This window comes from Amphibalanus amphitrite, unplaced genomic scaffold (genome assembly GCF_019059575.1).
Source record: "Amphibalanus amphitrite isolate SeventyFive unplaced genomic scaffold, NRLGWU_Aamphi_draft 000562F_arrow, whole genome shotgun sequence".
NCBI classification, from domain to species: Eukaryota; Metazoa; Arthropoda; class Thecostraca; order Balanomorpha; family Balanidae; genus Amphibalanus; species Amphibalanus amphitrite.
Window position 1 is genome coordinate 1 of NW_024882056.1, and position 14,770 is coordinate 14,770.

At 56.5% G+C, this 14,770-nt stretch overlaps 1 protein-coding gene across 1 annotated transcript in view; it reads left to right on the top strand.

The window, feature by feature from the left end:
- Positions 1-1,054: 1,054 nt before the first annotated feature.
- The window catches only part of LOC122393924 (telomerase protein component 1-like), a gene marked incomplete at its 5' end in the record, with an annotated part of 63,475 nt that continues 49,759 nt past the window's right edge, over positions 1,055-14,770 (top strand). The window contains 5 exons of the mRNA XM_043390402.1: positions 1,055-1,239; positions 1,664-1,796; positions 2,953-3,034; positions 7,213-7,367; positions 12,137-12,275. Of these exons, the coding sequence (XP_043246337.1) occupies positions 1,055-1,239; positions 1,664-1,796; positions 2,953-3,034; positions 7,213-7,367; positions 12,137-12,275 (694 nt within the window). The remainder of the gene's footprint in view (positions 1,240-1,663; positions 1,797-2,952; positions 3,035-7,212; positions 7,368-12,136; positions 12,276-14,770) is intronic.

Consider the following 14,770-nt stretch of genomic DNA (forward strand, 5'->3'; position numbering starts at 1 on the left):
TGCCGCGATTGCGGATCGTTGTCGTGGAACAGACAGCGCGCAACTTCATAACCTAGCTTTTTTAGTGCATAGAACATAGATCTGTGTCGTCACTATCCCAAGCCTATTCAGTGTTCACGTGTTTTGGGCTATTCATAAATATGCCTATCTCGCTCCTATCAGTAAAGCACCGCGTTATTATTTTCGTCATCCTTCCCTGCTCATTAATTTCCTTTCTATCGAGTGCACTGTGTGTGGTTTGCCATTAGGCTACCCCAAGTATTGCAAACTATTGCACTACACATCGAAAACCTACTTCTGTCACAATCCACCCTTGTTTTGTGGTGAGCCTCCTGTGTGCCACGGTGCCGTGCCGATCCGTCTGTGTCCCGCACTGACCCGTCTTTGTTCCGTATCGACCCGCCTGTGTCCTGTACAGACTGCAGACCCGTATGTGTCTCCTACTGACCCGTCTAGCTGCCATTCTGACCCGTCTGTCTCCCTTACTGTCCCTTATGTGTCACATACTGACCCGTCTGTGACCCGTACTGACCCGCCTGTCTCCCTTACTGTCCCTTATGTGTCACATACTGACCCGTCTGTGACCCGTACTGACCCGCCTGTCTCCCTTACTGTCCCTTAGGTGTCACATACTGACCCGTCTGTGACCCGTACTGACCCGCCTGTCTCCCTTACTGTCCCTTAGGTGTCACATACTGACCCGTCTGTGACCCGTACTGACCCGTCTGTCTCCCTTACTGTCCCTTATGTGTCACATACTGACCCGTCTGTGACCCGTACTGACCCGCCTGTCTCCCTTACTGTCCCTTAGGTGTCACATACTGACCCGTCTGTGACCCGTACTGACCCGCCTGTCTCCCTTACTGTCCCTTAGGTGTCACATACTGACCCGTCTGTGACCCGTACTGACCCGCCTGTCTCCCTTACTGTCCCTTAGGTGTCACATACTGACCCGTCTGTGACCCGTACTGACCCGCCTGTGTCCCTTACGGACCCGGCTCTGTCCCGTACTGACCCGTCTGTAATCCTTATCAACTCGTTTGTGTCCCGGCAGGCCCTCTGGACCTCTCTGAGCGCTCCGGCCTGGTGCGAGAGCTGCTCCACCACCACAGCAAAACACTGGAGGAGAAGGCGTGGAACAACCAGCTGCGAACGCTGACCTCCAAACGCGGCGCGGGTGACCCGCTGTACCTGCAGCTGGCCTGCGAGGAGCTGAGGACATTCGGCGTCTTCGAACAGGTGACCGGAGGGCGGGAGTCGGTAGGGAGACAGGAAATATTATCGAAGACGAGACGTGAACTGTGAGGGAGGGGAGAGATCGTAGAGTACGGGAGGGAGTATTCAGAAGACTTGAGGGGTCCGTTAGGAACGGCAGGTGTCTGTGTGGGGTATGAGGTCCTTGCTGAGGATGGCGATAGCAAAGGGTCTTTACACCCCTCCGGTACTTATCATTTCTTGCGCCTTCACCGCGAAAGACCGCACAACTCTGCCAAGTGTCGACTGTGGAACATGATCGACTTTTGATGTGGTGGTTGATCTATTGCGCTTCTGGTCTACCTATGTTGCGTATAATTGGTTGATGTTGCAAAGGCAGCGCTGCAGTGAGCGTTGACTGCCGTCGCCACCGCTGACATCCCTCCCCCGTGTCTGCCGTGTCCTCCAGCTGAGTGTGAAGCTGTCCTCGCTGGGACAGACGGTGTCAGCGCTGATCCAGGACATCATCAGCCGGCTGGAGGAGACGTTTGACGCCGGCATGGTGCGACAGGTGCTGTGTGCCGTCACCATCTCCGCCCAGGGTCAGTACCATCCCGCCTAGGGTTAGTACCATCCCGCCTAGGGTCAGTACCATCTCTATTGTCCGCCCAGGGTCAGTACCATCTCTATTGTCCGCCCAGGGTCAGTACCGTTCGGCCCAGGGTCAGTATCGCTGCCCTCGGAGAAAGCTGGAATCGGGAACGGTTAATCGGTTTGAATGTCTATAGATTTGTCGCAGACCGGTTTTGAGAAAAGCATATGTTATATTGTGTACACTGTCCCGACATTTCTCGATTTGGGTGCGGAACAACATTCAAATGAAAATATCCACTCACTTCTCTTCCAGAACAGCTTTCCACTTCTAATTTTACCTCCCCTCCCCCCCCCCCCAAAAAAAAACACCCGTGCGTTGAGATATCATATTGGTGAAATCAAGCACGGAAAAGTGACATTGACGTACAACTTTATTGAACTCAATGAAAATATTATTGTTATGTAAGTTTAGCAATGGGTATCGCGATCGGGCTTACACGGACTTGTATCCCATCCCAGAACGCAACCGGACTTGCATCCCATTAGTTCCTCGCACCAATTTACGTTATTTCTAATGCCATTCATCCTTCAAATTACCCTAACAAAATTGAACTACCGTAATCGAGCGTTGACTATTGAGCTCTACGAAACAATCTTGGTGCAATTCGCCTCTGGAGCAGTCTGTCGTCGGGACAAACTTCTTCATGCTCTTGGCATTCAAAGCACTTTGGTTAGTTGCCTCGCTTATAGTTTCTGAGCACCGGCTTTGCTAATGGGTTTTGAAGCCATTTCATGTGCGCAAGCAGGCTCTCAACTTTGATGGATTTTGAGAGCTGAATCGTGAAAAGGTGGAATTTATGCTGTGATGGCTGAAGCATTGTTGTTATTAAATCGAGTGCTCAGTAACCGTTTGTGTTATTAGCCTTGGCGCTGAGACGATTCTGGACTCACATTTCCCGTTTCTGAATGTGGAGCAACAGGGCATCTCTAATGAATTCCTGTTTAGGTATCCTTCGAAGCAGCTATCTAGAGGAAGACTGCGTTTTGCGCAGCTTTGCCAATCGAGAGTCAGTGGTCTCTGATCACCCTCATGAGTTCATAATGAGTGTCGCCCTCGCCAATTCCTCTGACGCGCCTGTCTCCCTCCCCCTCATGTCTTCACAGGTCTGGCAGAGGACGATCTATTTGAATTCCTGAAACAGGACTACCGAAACCTGACGCAGTTTACCTTCTCGAGCCTCATCAGGTGAGCTAGTGAAATTCGATTTGGCGCTCCGTCAAGTGAGGTGGGGCCACAGACCTCACCAGAACAAGGGATGGAGTCTGCATTCCTTCATGTTTACGTGTATCTCACGACGAATGTTGTCAATAATATGTTCATGCTTTCATCCCATTCGTATGCTAGTCCCGCTCCCACTCGTGTGCTATTTTTCTCAGTAGATTTGTTCTGAGCTGTGCAAAAATTGTGGATTGGTGTGGACGTAAGACGAAGTTGTGAGCTATACATTTTAATACAACAAATATTAGTGCAAATGCGGACGTGCCTCGGACGTTGATCACTTAGAGTGAACCATTTATGAAATACTGCTCACCTCAAACCACAACGCATGTCCTTACTTGCGTATATTTTCAACAAAAATATCATGCATTTTTCGTCCAACGATATGGACGTGCTAGTCGCAATGTCGAACTAAGATTCGTTGTGTGTCCGAAACAGCTTTTTCCGGAGGAGCCTCGGTATTTCTGGGTCGCTATTCTCCGCCCTGGCAGCGTCGTTTGCAGGCGGTGATTGGCGAGATGACAGCCGCCTGAGCCGCCCAGAGGCAGGCGCTCGTCAGCTGTTGACGAAAATCCCGGCTGAAAATGACAAACAACAGCGGTATGAGCACTGCGTTCGTGCCGTCCACGGCCGTATAGGCTATCTGGGCTCTCAGCCACTCGGCTGGCGGCACGGGACAGGAGGGTCGCCGCCAGGCCGCCAGTTCACCTACCAGTGACGGCGCGCACGAGAGCACGAACATGACGAGCATGGCAGCGGTGGCGGCCGCCATGGCCGTGTCGCAGCGGCCCGGCGGCGGCGCCCGCTCCAGGCGCAGCGGCTCGCGGGACACCGAGTACTGTGTGTCGCCAGAGTTGACGGACGCCTGGCGGGACGTGCCGCCGGACGAGGCGAGCGTCGGCCCCCGGCTGGGCCCGCGAATGGTGCTGCGGCTGGGCGCCCGGCTGGAGCACCGACTGGGCCCTCTGCTGGGCCCCCTGCTCGGGCCTCTGCTGGGCCCGCGGCTGGGTCCGAGACTCGGCGGGGACGGTTCGCCGGCGGTGGACGGTGTGCGACAGATGGCCTCCAGTGCCGGCTGCTCTCCGCTCGGTGACGGTACCATCAGGATGGCCGTGGCGCCGGCGACCGTTTGCTCGGTGCTAGCCCGCTCCAGCAGCGGTGAGAGGGTGGCGCCGAGACGGGTCGCTCCGGTTAACTCGACCCACTCCTCCAGCCAGCCGGCGCCCAGACTGTCCAGCGGGTAATCGGTCTCGGTTAGATCCTCCACGTCGTCGGGCGCAGCCAGCGCTGGGTGGGCTGGCAGCTGCAGCAGCGGTGAGCTGCGCCACGGCGCCGCGCCCGCCGGCGGCTCCAGCTCGCGCGGGTCCAGCGTTCGCAGCGGAGCAGCACTTCTCTCCGGGTGAGGAATTGGGCGGACGGAGCGCGGGAGGGACTGCACGCGGCGCGGCAGAACGCGAGCCGCCGGCGGCACCGGGCTGGCCGCCGCACCGGACACAGACGCGGCACGCACGCTGCGCCGCGAGCCGCGCCGGCGCCGCTGCGAGGTCCAGCGCATCGGCAGCTGGGCGCGGTTGACGCGGCGCCGCGCACGCACTGTCTCCGTGTAGATCCCGACGTAGCAGAAAGTCTGCAGCACCAGGCCGACAGAGTACTCTGCGGCCAGCAGGAGGGTGGGCGCGAGGCCGGTCAGCGGCGGCACGGCTCCCACCGGCAGGCCGGCTCCTGTGACGGCCAGCGGCGGCCGGCACCGCTGCCAGCCACTGTCCACCGTCACCAGGCCGCGCAGCAGAGCCGCCGCCAGCGGAGGACCCGCGAACCGCAACACCGCGCGCGCCGTCAGACGGAAACTGCGGTTTCGCACAACGATCAGGTAGCGGATGACGGTGACGGTGACGAGCAGACCGAACCTGGCGGCCGTCAGCGTCTCCTGCAGCGCCAGCCGCGCGAGGCAGAGGCGCGGCGCGGCCGCCGAGAGCGCGGCGCGCAGCTGCAGCAGCGCCAGCGCCGGCGTCATGCACCAGACCAGGTTGCCGGTGCAGATGAGCGCCATCAGCACGTTGACGATGTTGTGCAGCTTGCTGCTGGTACGGATGGTCAGCAGCAGCGTCAGGTTGACGGCGACGGTCAGGGAGGCCATCAGTGCGCCGACGGTTCGTAGCGAGACGGCCAACTCGCCGGCCGTCGCGTCCGCGCAGGAGGTGATGTTGGCGCCTCCGGCCGGTCTCGGTCCATTGCAGGAATGCCACGCTTGTGCCGGACACTCGTCACTGTCGCTGGATCTGAACTCCGTGGCGGCTCGATCCCAAGTGGTGTCGGCCATTGCGATGGTCGAGGGATGGGTTTGGCTGCCCTCTCCAGTCTCCACTCAGCTGTTTGACGACTCCTCTTCTCTGTCCGATGTGTTATCAGATCCCCTGACTTCTAGGAACTTCTCTATCAGTTCCGCTGTCTACTGACTCCGCAGAACTGGCTGTCCGCTTCTTTAGCTGTCCATGGTGGTGGAGAACTCCTTTCAGCTGTCTGTCCGTATGCTCCGTCTGTCCACCGTTTGGCTGTCTGACAGCAGAGGGTCGCTCCTTTTAGCTGCCCATCTGTCCGCCCCTCTTGATGTCTGACAGTGGAGGGACGCTCCTTTCAGCTGTCTCTCTGTCCGCTCCTCTGGGTGTCCGATGACAAAGGGACGCTTCTCTCAGCTGTCTATCTATCCGTCCGCTCCGCTGTCTATCCGAAGACGGAGGGACGCCCCTCTTACTGCCGCCCGCTCCGCTCAGAGCTGTCTGTCCGCTCCGCTCTCTGGCAGCGGAGGAACGCTTCTTTCAGCTGTCTGTCCGTCGGCTCTGCCGTCTGTCAGCAGAGGGGCGCTTCTCTCACTGCCGTCCGCTCCTTTCAGAGACGTCTTTCCGCTCGGCTGAACCGCGTGTCCGGCGACCGGCCCGCTCGGCTCGTTACTGGCCGACTGTGTGGCCCGCCGATGATGCTCCGTGGATGGCAGGGGGATGCGGCGCAGCGTCTCAGCGAATCCCATCATTACCCGGAGATCAGTTCGACAGATCAGTCTGTTTTCCGCCGGTCTCCATGGTTAAGGCTGACGATGAAATGCAAACGGGCCGTGTCAGTGTCCTGGAAATGCGACTTTATTCGTCGTGATATGTTTCACGAGGAAAAGTCAAAGGTAGATGAACTCGAAATGGATGCTGGTATAACGGGTTTGGAACTTTCTTGTGCCAGCCAATATTTGATGGCTATATATGGGCAATCACTTAGTGCTGATGCTGGAAGCACCGTTTCGTCCCACACACGAGTTGCTAACTGTACCCCTGGACGGAGTCAGTCTCACATTAAACGTGTGGAGATGATGTCCGTATCTACGGGCACATTCTGCTGACGTTTCTCGTGATGTATCTGACCGCGGATGACGTGTTTGCGACGCTAATACCTACCTGGTCGCTACCGACCGCAACCGGAGCTGACTGATCCTGGCACGAGCAATCGGCGACAGGCGGCTTAGGTTGCTATAGGTTTATTCCAAAATACCCCACATTAGTGACATACTCGTATTGAGACATCTCAATGTTCAGCGGTCTAACGCTTTTCACAAGCGTCTGTCGTTGCGTGACTGCATGTTATCTGGACCGTGACATCGTGCCACGATGTGGGGCGAGTATGGCATGTTCTAACTGTGCCCTATCCCAGATGAGGTGATTTTTGCCACGCCGTAACCGTGCCTTATCCTAATTCGGATAAGTGTGAGATGCTCTAACCCTGGAGACGTGCCCTTTCCTAGTACAGGCCAGTGCGGCTCGTTCTAACCGTGCCCTGTCCCCAGATTTATCGCGCTCTAACTGCGCTGTGACCCCAGGTCAGGTCAGCATGACATTTGACGTCTACCCTGCCCTGTCCCCAGGTCGGGCCAGCGTGACACACCGTGCCCTATCCCCAGGTCGGGCGAGTGTGACACACCTGTCCCTGCCCTGTCCCCAGGTCTGGCGAGTGTGACACACCTGTCCCTGCCCTGTCCCCAGGTCGGGCGAGTGTGACACACCTGTCCCTGCCCTGTCCCCAGGTCTGGCGAGTGTGACACACCTGTCCCTGCCCTGTCCCCAGGTCGGGCGAGTGTGACACACCTGTCCCTGCCCTGTCCCCAGGTCGGGCGAGTGCCTGCTGCAGCGGTGCTCGGCGCCCGGCCAGCCGGCGCTGCTGCGACTGACGCACGCAGAGATGGGCCGCACCATTCGCGCCCGGTACCTGGCCGGACCTCAGGGACCGGCCGCCGTCAAACAACTGGCCCGGTCACTGGCCGGTGAGAGCAGGGACGGAGAGAGAGAGAGAGAGAGAGAGAGAGAGAGAGAGAGAGAGAGAGAGAGAGAGAGAGAGAGAGAGAGAGAGAGAGAGAGAGAGAGAGAGAGTTGGTGAGTGAGTGAGTGAGTAAGTAAGTAAGTAAGTAAGTAAGTAAGTAGTGAGTGAGTGAGTGAGTGAGTGAGTGAGTGAGTGAGTGAGTGAGTGAGTGAGTGAGTGAGTGAGTGAGTGAGTGAGTGAGTGAGTGAGTGCGTGAGTGAGTGAGTGAGTGAGTGAGTGAGTGAGTGAGTGAGTGAGTGAGTGAGTGAGTGAGAGAGAGGGAGAGGGAGAGGGAGAGGGAGAGGGAGAGAGAGAGAGAGAGAGAGAGAGAGAGAGAGAGAGAGAGAGAGAGAGAGAGAGACGCAGAGGAGGAGAGAGGGTGGTATAGGCGAGGGCTATCACGAGCGAGCGAAGTTTTACGTAGAAAAGCAGAGATTTTTTGTATGAGCGGCCGGACGGCTACTCATACTGTTACGGCTGCATTTACATTTGCATTACATTACATTACTACTTATTACATTTCTTTTTATTGCTCCTGCTCTTACGTAGAATAGCAGAAATTTCTGAGCATGAGCGGCCAGCCGGCAGCTGGACGTGGGGACGCTTTTGCGAGGCTGAAATCTCCGCAACTGCTTGACCGATTTACTTGCGGTATCTTTTTTTTGGGTAGCTTCATTCCTCCTACCAGGTATTGGACTATTCCCGATGCATGTGGGTGACCCGTTATGCAGCACGTGCCAGGTGCAAACCGAAGGGGTGTCTGTTTTGTAACAATTACGATGATTCGGTCGTTACTGGTCCGATTGCGCTAAAAATGAGCATGTAGGTACGCGCCCTTTAGTGCTCTGGTACGCACCCACTGCACTGGGTTATGCATTTCCATGTGTCACAGTTGAGGTGCTACCGTGCTACTGCACGCGCGTGCTGATGCAGGGGTCACTTCCATAGTGGTTGGGCCGATTGCGATCAGTTCACGTTTAGGGACCGGTGCCAGGCCATAGAACTTCCGGTGAGTAGGGTGCCATATGTTGGGGAGCGGCGGCCGTTGGTATCGGCCGCCGGCAGCGTGCGCCGGCGCTGCAACCTGCAGCTCTGCCGGCGGTGATGACGTAGGTGACGTGGCGGCCGCTGATTGGTCGGCGGGCGCCCAGCCCCCCTATATAGTGCGGCGCATCGCCGGCGGCGGGCAGTCGCTGAGCGGGTTGCTCGGCGAGAGGGGCTCGGGCAAGGCCATATATAGTAGGTAGCGACACTGAGCGATTTGTTTACAGCCAGTTTCGATCCCGATGACGCAAATGTGTCGTCACGAGACAAAACAATATGGCCACCTCTAATGAGAACCAAGTGCAATAAGTTCCCGGATGAAGACAGCACTGACGTCACCGGGATCGAAACCGACGACATCAGTACTGGACCTATGGCGAAGCAAAGTAGTGACATCCCCCTGGGCTCGGGGCTGAGCGGTTGGCTCGCCAAGAGGAGCTCAGGGATGGGATAGCGGACAAGAGGTCCGGCCTGATGGGCAGTCTGGGTATTAGCGTGTAATGAGCCGATGTATATAGATCAATACATTAGTTAACTGAGCCGTGGTGTTTACCCGAGAATGCGTGTTCCGAACAACTGGCGCGGTCGGTAGGACGGTTCGGACACTAGCGGACACGCATTCGTTGGGTTGCACCATTTAAAGTAAATTTTTTATTTCTATTTTATTTTGAATCGGCTCAGTAGAGTAACGTAACATGGAAAGAGAAATTTTACTTTTAGCTAACTTTGAAAATTTCACGGGGGTAAATAATCAATCATGGGGTCGATGGTACCGACGGTTTCGGGCGAAGACGATCGCTTTCTCCGAAGAGAATCGGCTGCAGGGCCTGGTCAGCCTGCTGCAAGATGGCGCCCTGGACTATTTCGCCTCGCTGTCGGAGGAGGTCCAGAGCAACCTCCAGCAAACTGTGGCCGCACTGGAGGCCCGTTTCGGCACAGCGAAAAGCGTGATGCGGGCGCACGCTGAGCTGGCGAGTATCCGGCAGCAGCCCGGTGAGGCGACGCGAGACTTCGCTGACAGGGTGCGCCAGACAGGCCGTGAGGCGTACCCGGGAGCGGCAGCCGGTGACCCGGCCGTGGAAGCGACCGTCGTCAGCCGCTTCGTGGGCGGCCTCCGTGAAGAGCAGCTGCGGGTGCGGGTCCTGACGAAAGACCCGGCCAGCCTCATCGAAGCCGTGAAGGCCGCCGATAAATTCGAAAGGCAGCAGGACGCACTCCGAGCAATGCGCCCGCCCACCGGGGGCGAGGCAATGGCGGTCCAAGACCGGGACGCGCCCGGCACCGCTCGGCTGGACGCGCTGGAGAGGACAATTGGAGAGCTGCAGCGCGCTCTGCAAGCCCTTGAGACAGCGGGAAGGCGGGACGCCTACCGCACGGGGCACGGGACAGGGGCGAGGAACCCCCAACGAGGACCGCCAAACCCGAACAGGCGGGGTAGCGGGCGCCGCTGTTTCCGTTGTAACAGCCCTGACCACTTGATCCGTGACTGTCCGGCGCGGCACACACGCGCAAACGAGCAGGTGGGGCGGTCCTTCCCACGCGGTCATCAGCAGGCGGGCCTAGAGTGGGCGGAGCGCCCCCGTGGTCCGTCTGAGGAGGCCGGCGGATGGACGCCTTTCTGTCACCAGTGCGGCCGTGGGGGTCAGCGATGGACGGGACGCCCGCCTGCTCCGGTGACTGCGGCTGTGGGCATGCCTGTGGTGATGGAGGGCCCCACAGCGCACGCGGGCCACTGGCAGCGGGGGGACACACCGGCAGCGGGGTGCGGCCGTGAGTGGCAGCGGAGGGTGGCTGACCCACCTGCCCTCAACGGGACCCCTACGGCAGGGCAGCCCACACAATCGAGGGATTGTAGCGCGACAGGACAGGGGCAAGGGTGCCCTCCTACACCGTCGTTCGTGTGCACGGTAAGGTCAGAGCCGGCGGGCAGCGAGGCTCCGCCAACATCCCAACCCCCGCTCGAAGGAAGCGGGCATCGCGAGCAGTCGGGGGCCGAGAACACTGGCCTGGGAAGGCGGTGCGCACAGGTTTGCGCGCGGGCGGTGGCCCAAGTGGCTTGTACCGCTCGGACCGTCCTCAAGTCAGCAGGGTTCGACAAGTGGCGACACTGGCCAGCCCCAGTGGCCCCATGCGGGGACCCGGTCGAGCGCGACGGGTCCGGGACGAGCCAATGCGAGGGCGGGCAGCCCAGCAGCGGCTGCGTCGAGGACACGGTGACCTCAAACGGGTCGGAGGCGGAGAGCGCGAGCCGCTGCGAGGGCGGGTCGCCCGCGGAAGCGCGCACCACCAGCCGTCCAGGTGTCGACGGCGACGCAGGGGACGCTAGTCCGGTGGAGTGGAGCGGCAAGCAGAAGGCGCAAGAAGAAAGGCCCACCCCACCTCCAGGGGCCCCGATGCAGAAGAAGCCGGCCACACGCCCCTTCGAGCGCAAAGCCGGTAACGAGCGCGACTTCCGAGCGGCAGTTGGAGGGCAGCCAAAGTTCGGCCTGCGGCACAAGGGCCCGTGGGGTCACGGAACAAGAGAAGGAAGAGGGGCCACCTACCGAGTGCGGAACGGCGTCGGTAAAACCACGATGGGGCACCACGACCACCTGACACCGCATGGTGGACGAATGTGCGGTTTGCCGCGAGTGGTGGGCGTGGTGCGCGCGCGGCATCACCCAGGTCGCGGCGCGGGACCTGAGCCGCCCCCTACCGCCCTTGGCCCGCCCGCGCCGTACCGAATGCGGCGCGGCTGCCCCTGTACAGTGTCAGGCGGGGGTCCATGAACTGCGTGAATCGCGGGCGCAGTAGTGTATCGTGCACTGGTCGTTGCGAAGTGTTGTACATACTTGTGAAATGTCAGCTGTCGTACACCTCTCTTGTGTAGGGGGGGTGTGTGTTGGGGAGCGGCGGCCGTTGGTATCGGCCGCCGGCAGCGTGCGCCGGCGCTGCAACCTGCAGCTCTGCCGGCGGTGATGACGTAGGTGACGTGGCGGCCGCTGATTGGTCGGCGGGCGCCCAGCCCCCCTATATAATGCGGCGCATCGCCGGCGGCGGGCAGTCGCTGAGCGGGTTGCTCGGCGAGAGGGGCTCGGGCTGAGCGGTTGGCTCGCCAAGAGGAGCTCAGGGATGGGATAGCGGACAAGAGGTCCGGCCTGATGGGCAGTCTGGGTATTAGCGTGTAATGAGCCGATGTATACAGATCAATACATTAGTTAACTGAGCCGTGGTGTTTACCCGAGAATGCGTGTTCCGAACACATACAAGCCAATTAGGACCCAGTTTCCACGTGCTCAGTTTGCACGTGCAGGTTGCCGCTTCTAAATCTCAAGAATGGCTGTGCCGATTGCGCCCAAATTTGGCACACTGCTATAGACCGGTTAGCAGGGTGCCGTGCGCAAGACAGGTGACAGTAGGTACCCCCTCCCACTAGCACACATGCAGGGATCTTTATCTCGCTCGCTCGTCTGTCGCCCCCAAAAGGGGCCTTACTGGTATGCATGGGGCAGTGCACGTTGCTGAAGATTTATCTAAATAAGATTGACAATCTGATTGTGTGAACGTAGCCTGTGTTTCTATGCTGATTTGCGCGGTTTTCCCAGCTCGCTACGACGGCGAACCTGTGCGGTATCCGCCTGTACGGTGCCCATCACCTCCCCCACCGTACCCACCTGGCCTGTTCCCTGACCCTAGCCCTCCGCGCGGCAGAGTACTTTGAGCGCTGCGGGGGCCTGCACGAGGAGACGTTCCACTGGCAGGTGCCGCCGGCCGTGCTGCAGGCACTGCCCTACTTCTGGGGACTGGCGGAGGACATGGAGCAGTACCGACGGGTCATCTGCTCGCTGAGGTCAGTTACACAGGGGTCACTCGGTGGGCTGATCACAGGGTCTCTTTCACTGAGGTCAGTCATGGGGGTGATATGATCACTGAGATCAGCTACACATCAGCTACAGGTGATATGATCACTGAGATCATCTGCTTGCTGAGGTCAGTCACTGGAGTCCCTTGGTCACCGGGGTCATTAGATCACTGAGACCAGTCACTGGGGTCACTCGGTCTCTGAGGTCAGTCGCTGGGGTCACCTGGTCACTGAGGTCTTTTACTGAGATCACCTGCTCGTTGAGGCCGGTCAACGGGTAAATATAGTGAAACTGATGGAATTGTAAAATGGAGTCAGTTACAAATGATGTTCCGCATTGTCTCTGGACCGCTCATGGCCCCTGCCTTTTTATCATATACCCGTATGTGGTCTGTTGTTACGGGCCACCACAGACCACAGCGGTTAGGTGACCGCAGCGCCGCCTACCGGTGTGATTCAAAACTAATACGGAGCCGAAGCGTTCACGGAAGACTTTGTAAAAAAAACAAAATAAAACAGTGACCTGTCTGTGGGCAAGGTCCTATTTTGAAATTCCATGCATTGGTGAACGCGTTGGATATAGTTTGAACCGTCTCTGAAGCATATTAGATGTGGCAAAATGTAGATGAAATATAAATCATTTTTCCGAAACACCAACAAATTTTACTCATCAGTCAATAAAGAAAAATGCCGTCAATATTTCAAAAGTGTGGTTATGAAACGTTTGATATTCAACTATTCTCTAAGCGATGTATAGGTATATAGATGTTCTTATTTACGAATGTAATGTAACAATTTCGGATTGATTTCGAAGAGTTTGTCTTATACATTTCACGTAATTTTAATAAATTGAACACAATTATTGCCTTGTAAGCGTTAATCAATAACAAATGATTTTTTTTTAATTCTTACTGCGATGTCAAGGCTCCAGTGGGCCTTGGCCCGTAACGTTGTGCTAGGGTGTTTTTGTTGATGCCAAAATCAGGCGCGGTAGATGATGAGGCGGCTGAAAATCCCGATCCCATTCCACCTCAACTCTGCAGACTCATGCCAGCGGACTTACAGGGACTCCAGTGGTCCGTAGCCGCAGTCCAGCGACTAGTTTCCAATTCCCTCAAATGCAGCGCATTACTTTCTGAAAAAATAGCATTATTCGCACAGATTGCCTGGCGAGTGGCCAGCAGATGATGAGTCCGCACTGCAAGGCAAATTTTGACAAATTCGCTGGTCCGAAGTAGTATCGGATGAGACAGACAAGACAATCCCTGTGCATCGTTGAAATGGTTACATGCTAATTTATTTCCACCTTTGACAGGAAATTCAATTTATGGTAGTAATATTTGTTTTGCTTATTATAAGTTAGTTTCGTGTCCTATTTAATAATACAGTTTTTCCATGGCTCAACCTCTTACGATATATGAACAAGAGTGACACACAATTCGTTTATTTTGAACGATATATCATCAAATCATCGTATCACAACCCATTGAGCATGTGTTGCTGATAGCTACCACGCGATTTGTGACGCTTTGACTGACTACTCAGAAACCTGAGACACGTGGTATTCGTAGGCAATTAGTGTAATCGATCGGCCTAGTTGGGCTGCTTTAATTGGCTGGTTGATCACACCTAATATCTCTACAAATAGGCGGATGATGCTCTCGCCATCGAAGCGTCCTTGTGCCATCCACAGCGTCCGGCGCTCCCAACGAACAATGTGCGGTTAGCTTTGTACTGAGTCACATGAGTATTTTTATATCTGTCTCACAATTTTATTTAAACAGCGATCGCAAACAAGAACACGTATCCGTACACATGGGAATAGTGTTAGCAAAGATTCGAGACACCTTGATTCGAGACAGCAAGAGCGACAGACAATTGATTTTTTACCATTATCTGTGGTACACATTAAATCAACACATAACAACCCATTGAGCATGCCGTGTTCGATACGCTACCGGACCATCATTGAGTCAGTGATGTTTCATATAGCTATTGACTTCTTTATAACGTGGAGTAGTCCATCATGGCATAAGTAGACTGCGACAGTTTCTTTCAACATCAATATGTAGACCCGGCAGCAAATATCCTGATTTGGGACCGTTTATAGCGAGCAGCCATCGCTCCGGTGCACTCGCATTAGGAACAGAATGACTGCCTGACACTGATAAGTACATTAGTCCTCAGCCTCCCACTTGGAAGCTTCTTACTATTCGTGTCATTGCTGCCCATCGGGCAATACAATCTCCGTCTCTGCTTTTTGCTGCCCCTGCTGTTGTGTTCCGGGAATCTGTGCTCGTTGCTGTTCCGCGAGGGTTTCGGCTCGCCGTGGTTTCCCGCGACCTTCGTCCGCCGTTATCCTAAGTCGGCCATATCCGGTGTCGTTTCTCGTTCACCGTTGTCTGGTGTCGTTTCCTTTCGACGATTTTCCGCTGTTGCTCTGCGTTGACCGTTGTTGGTCACCGATGATCTTTGTCCGGTGT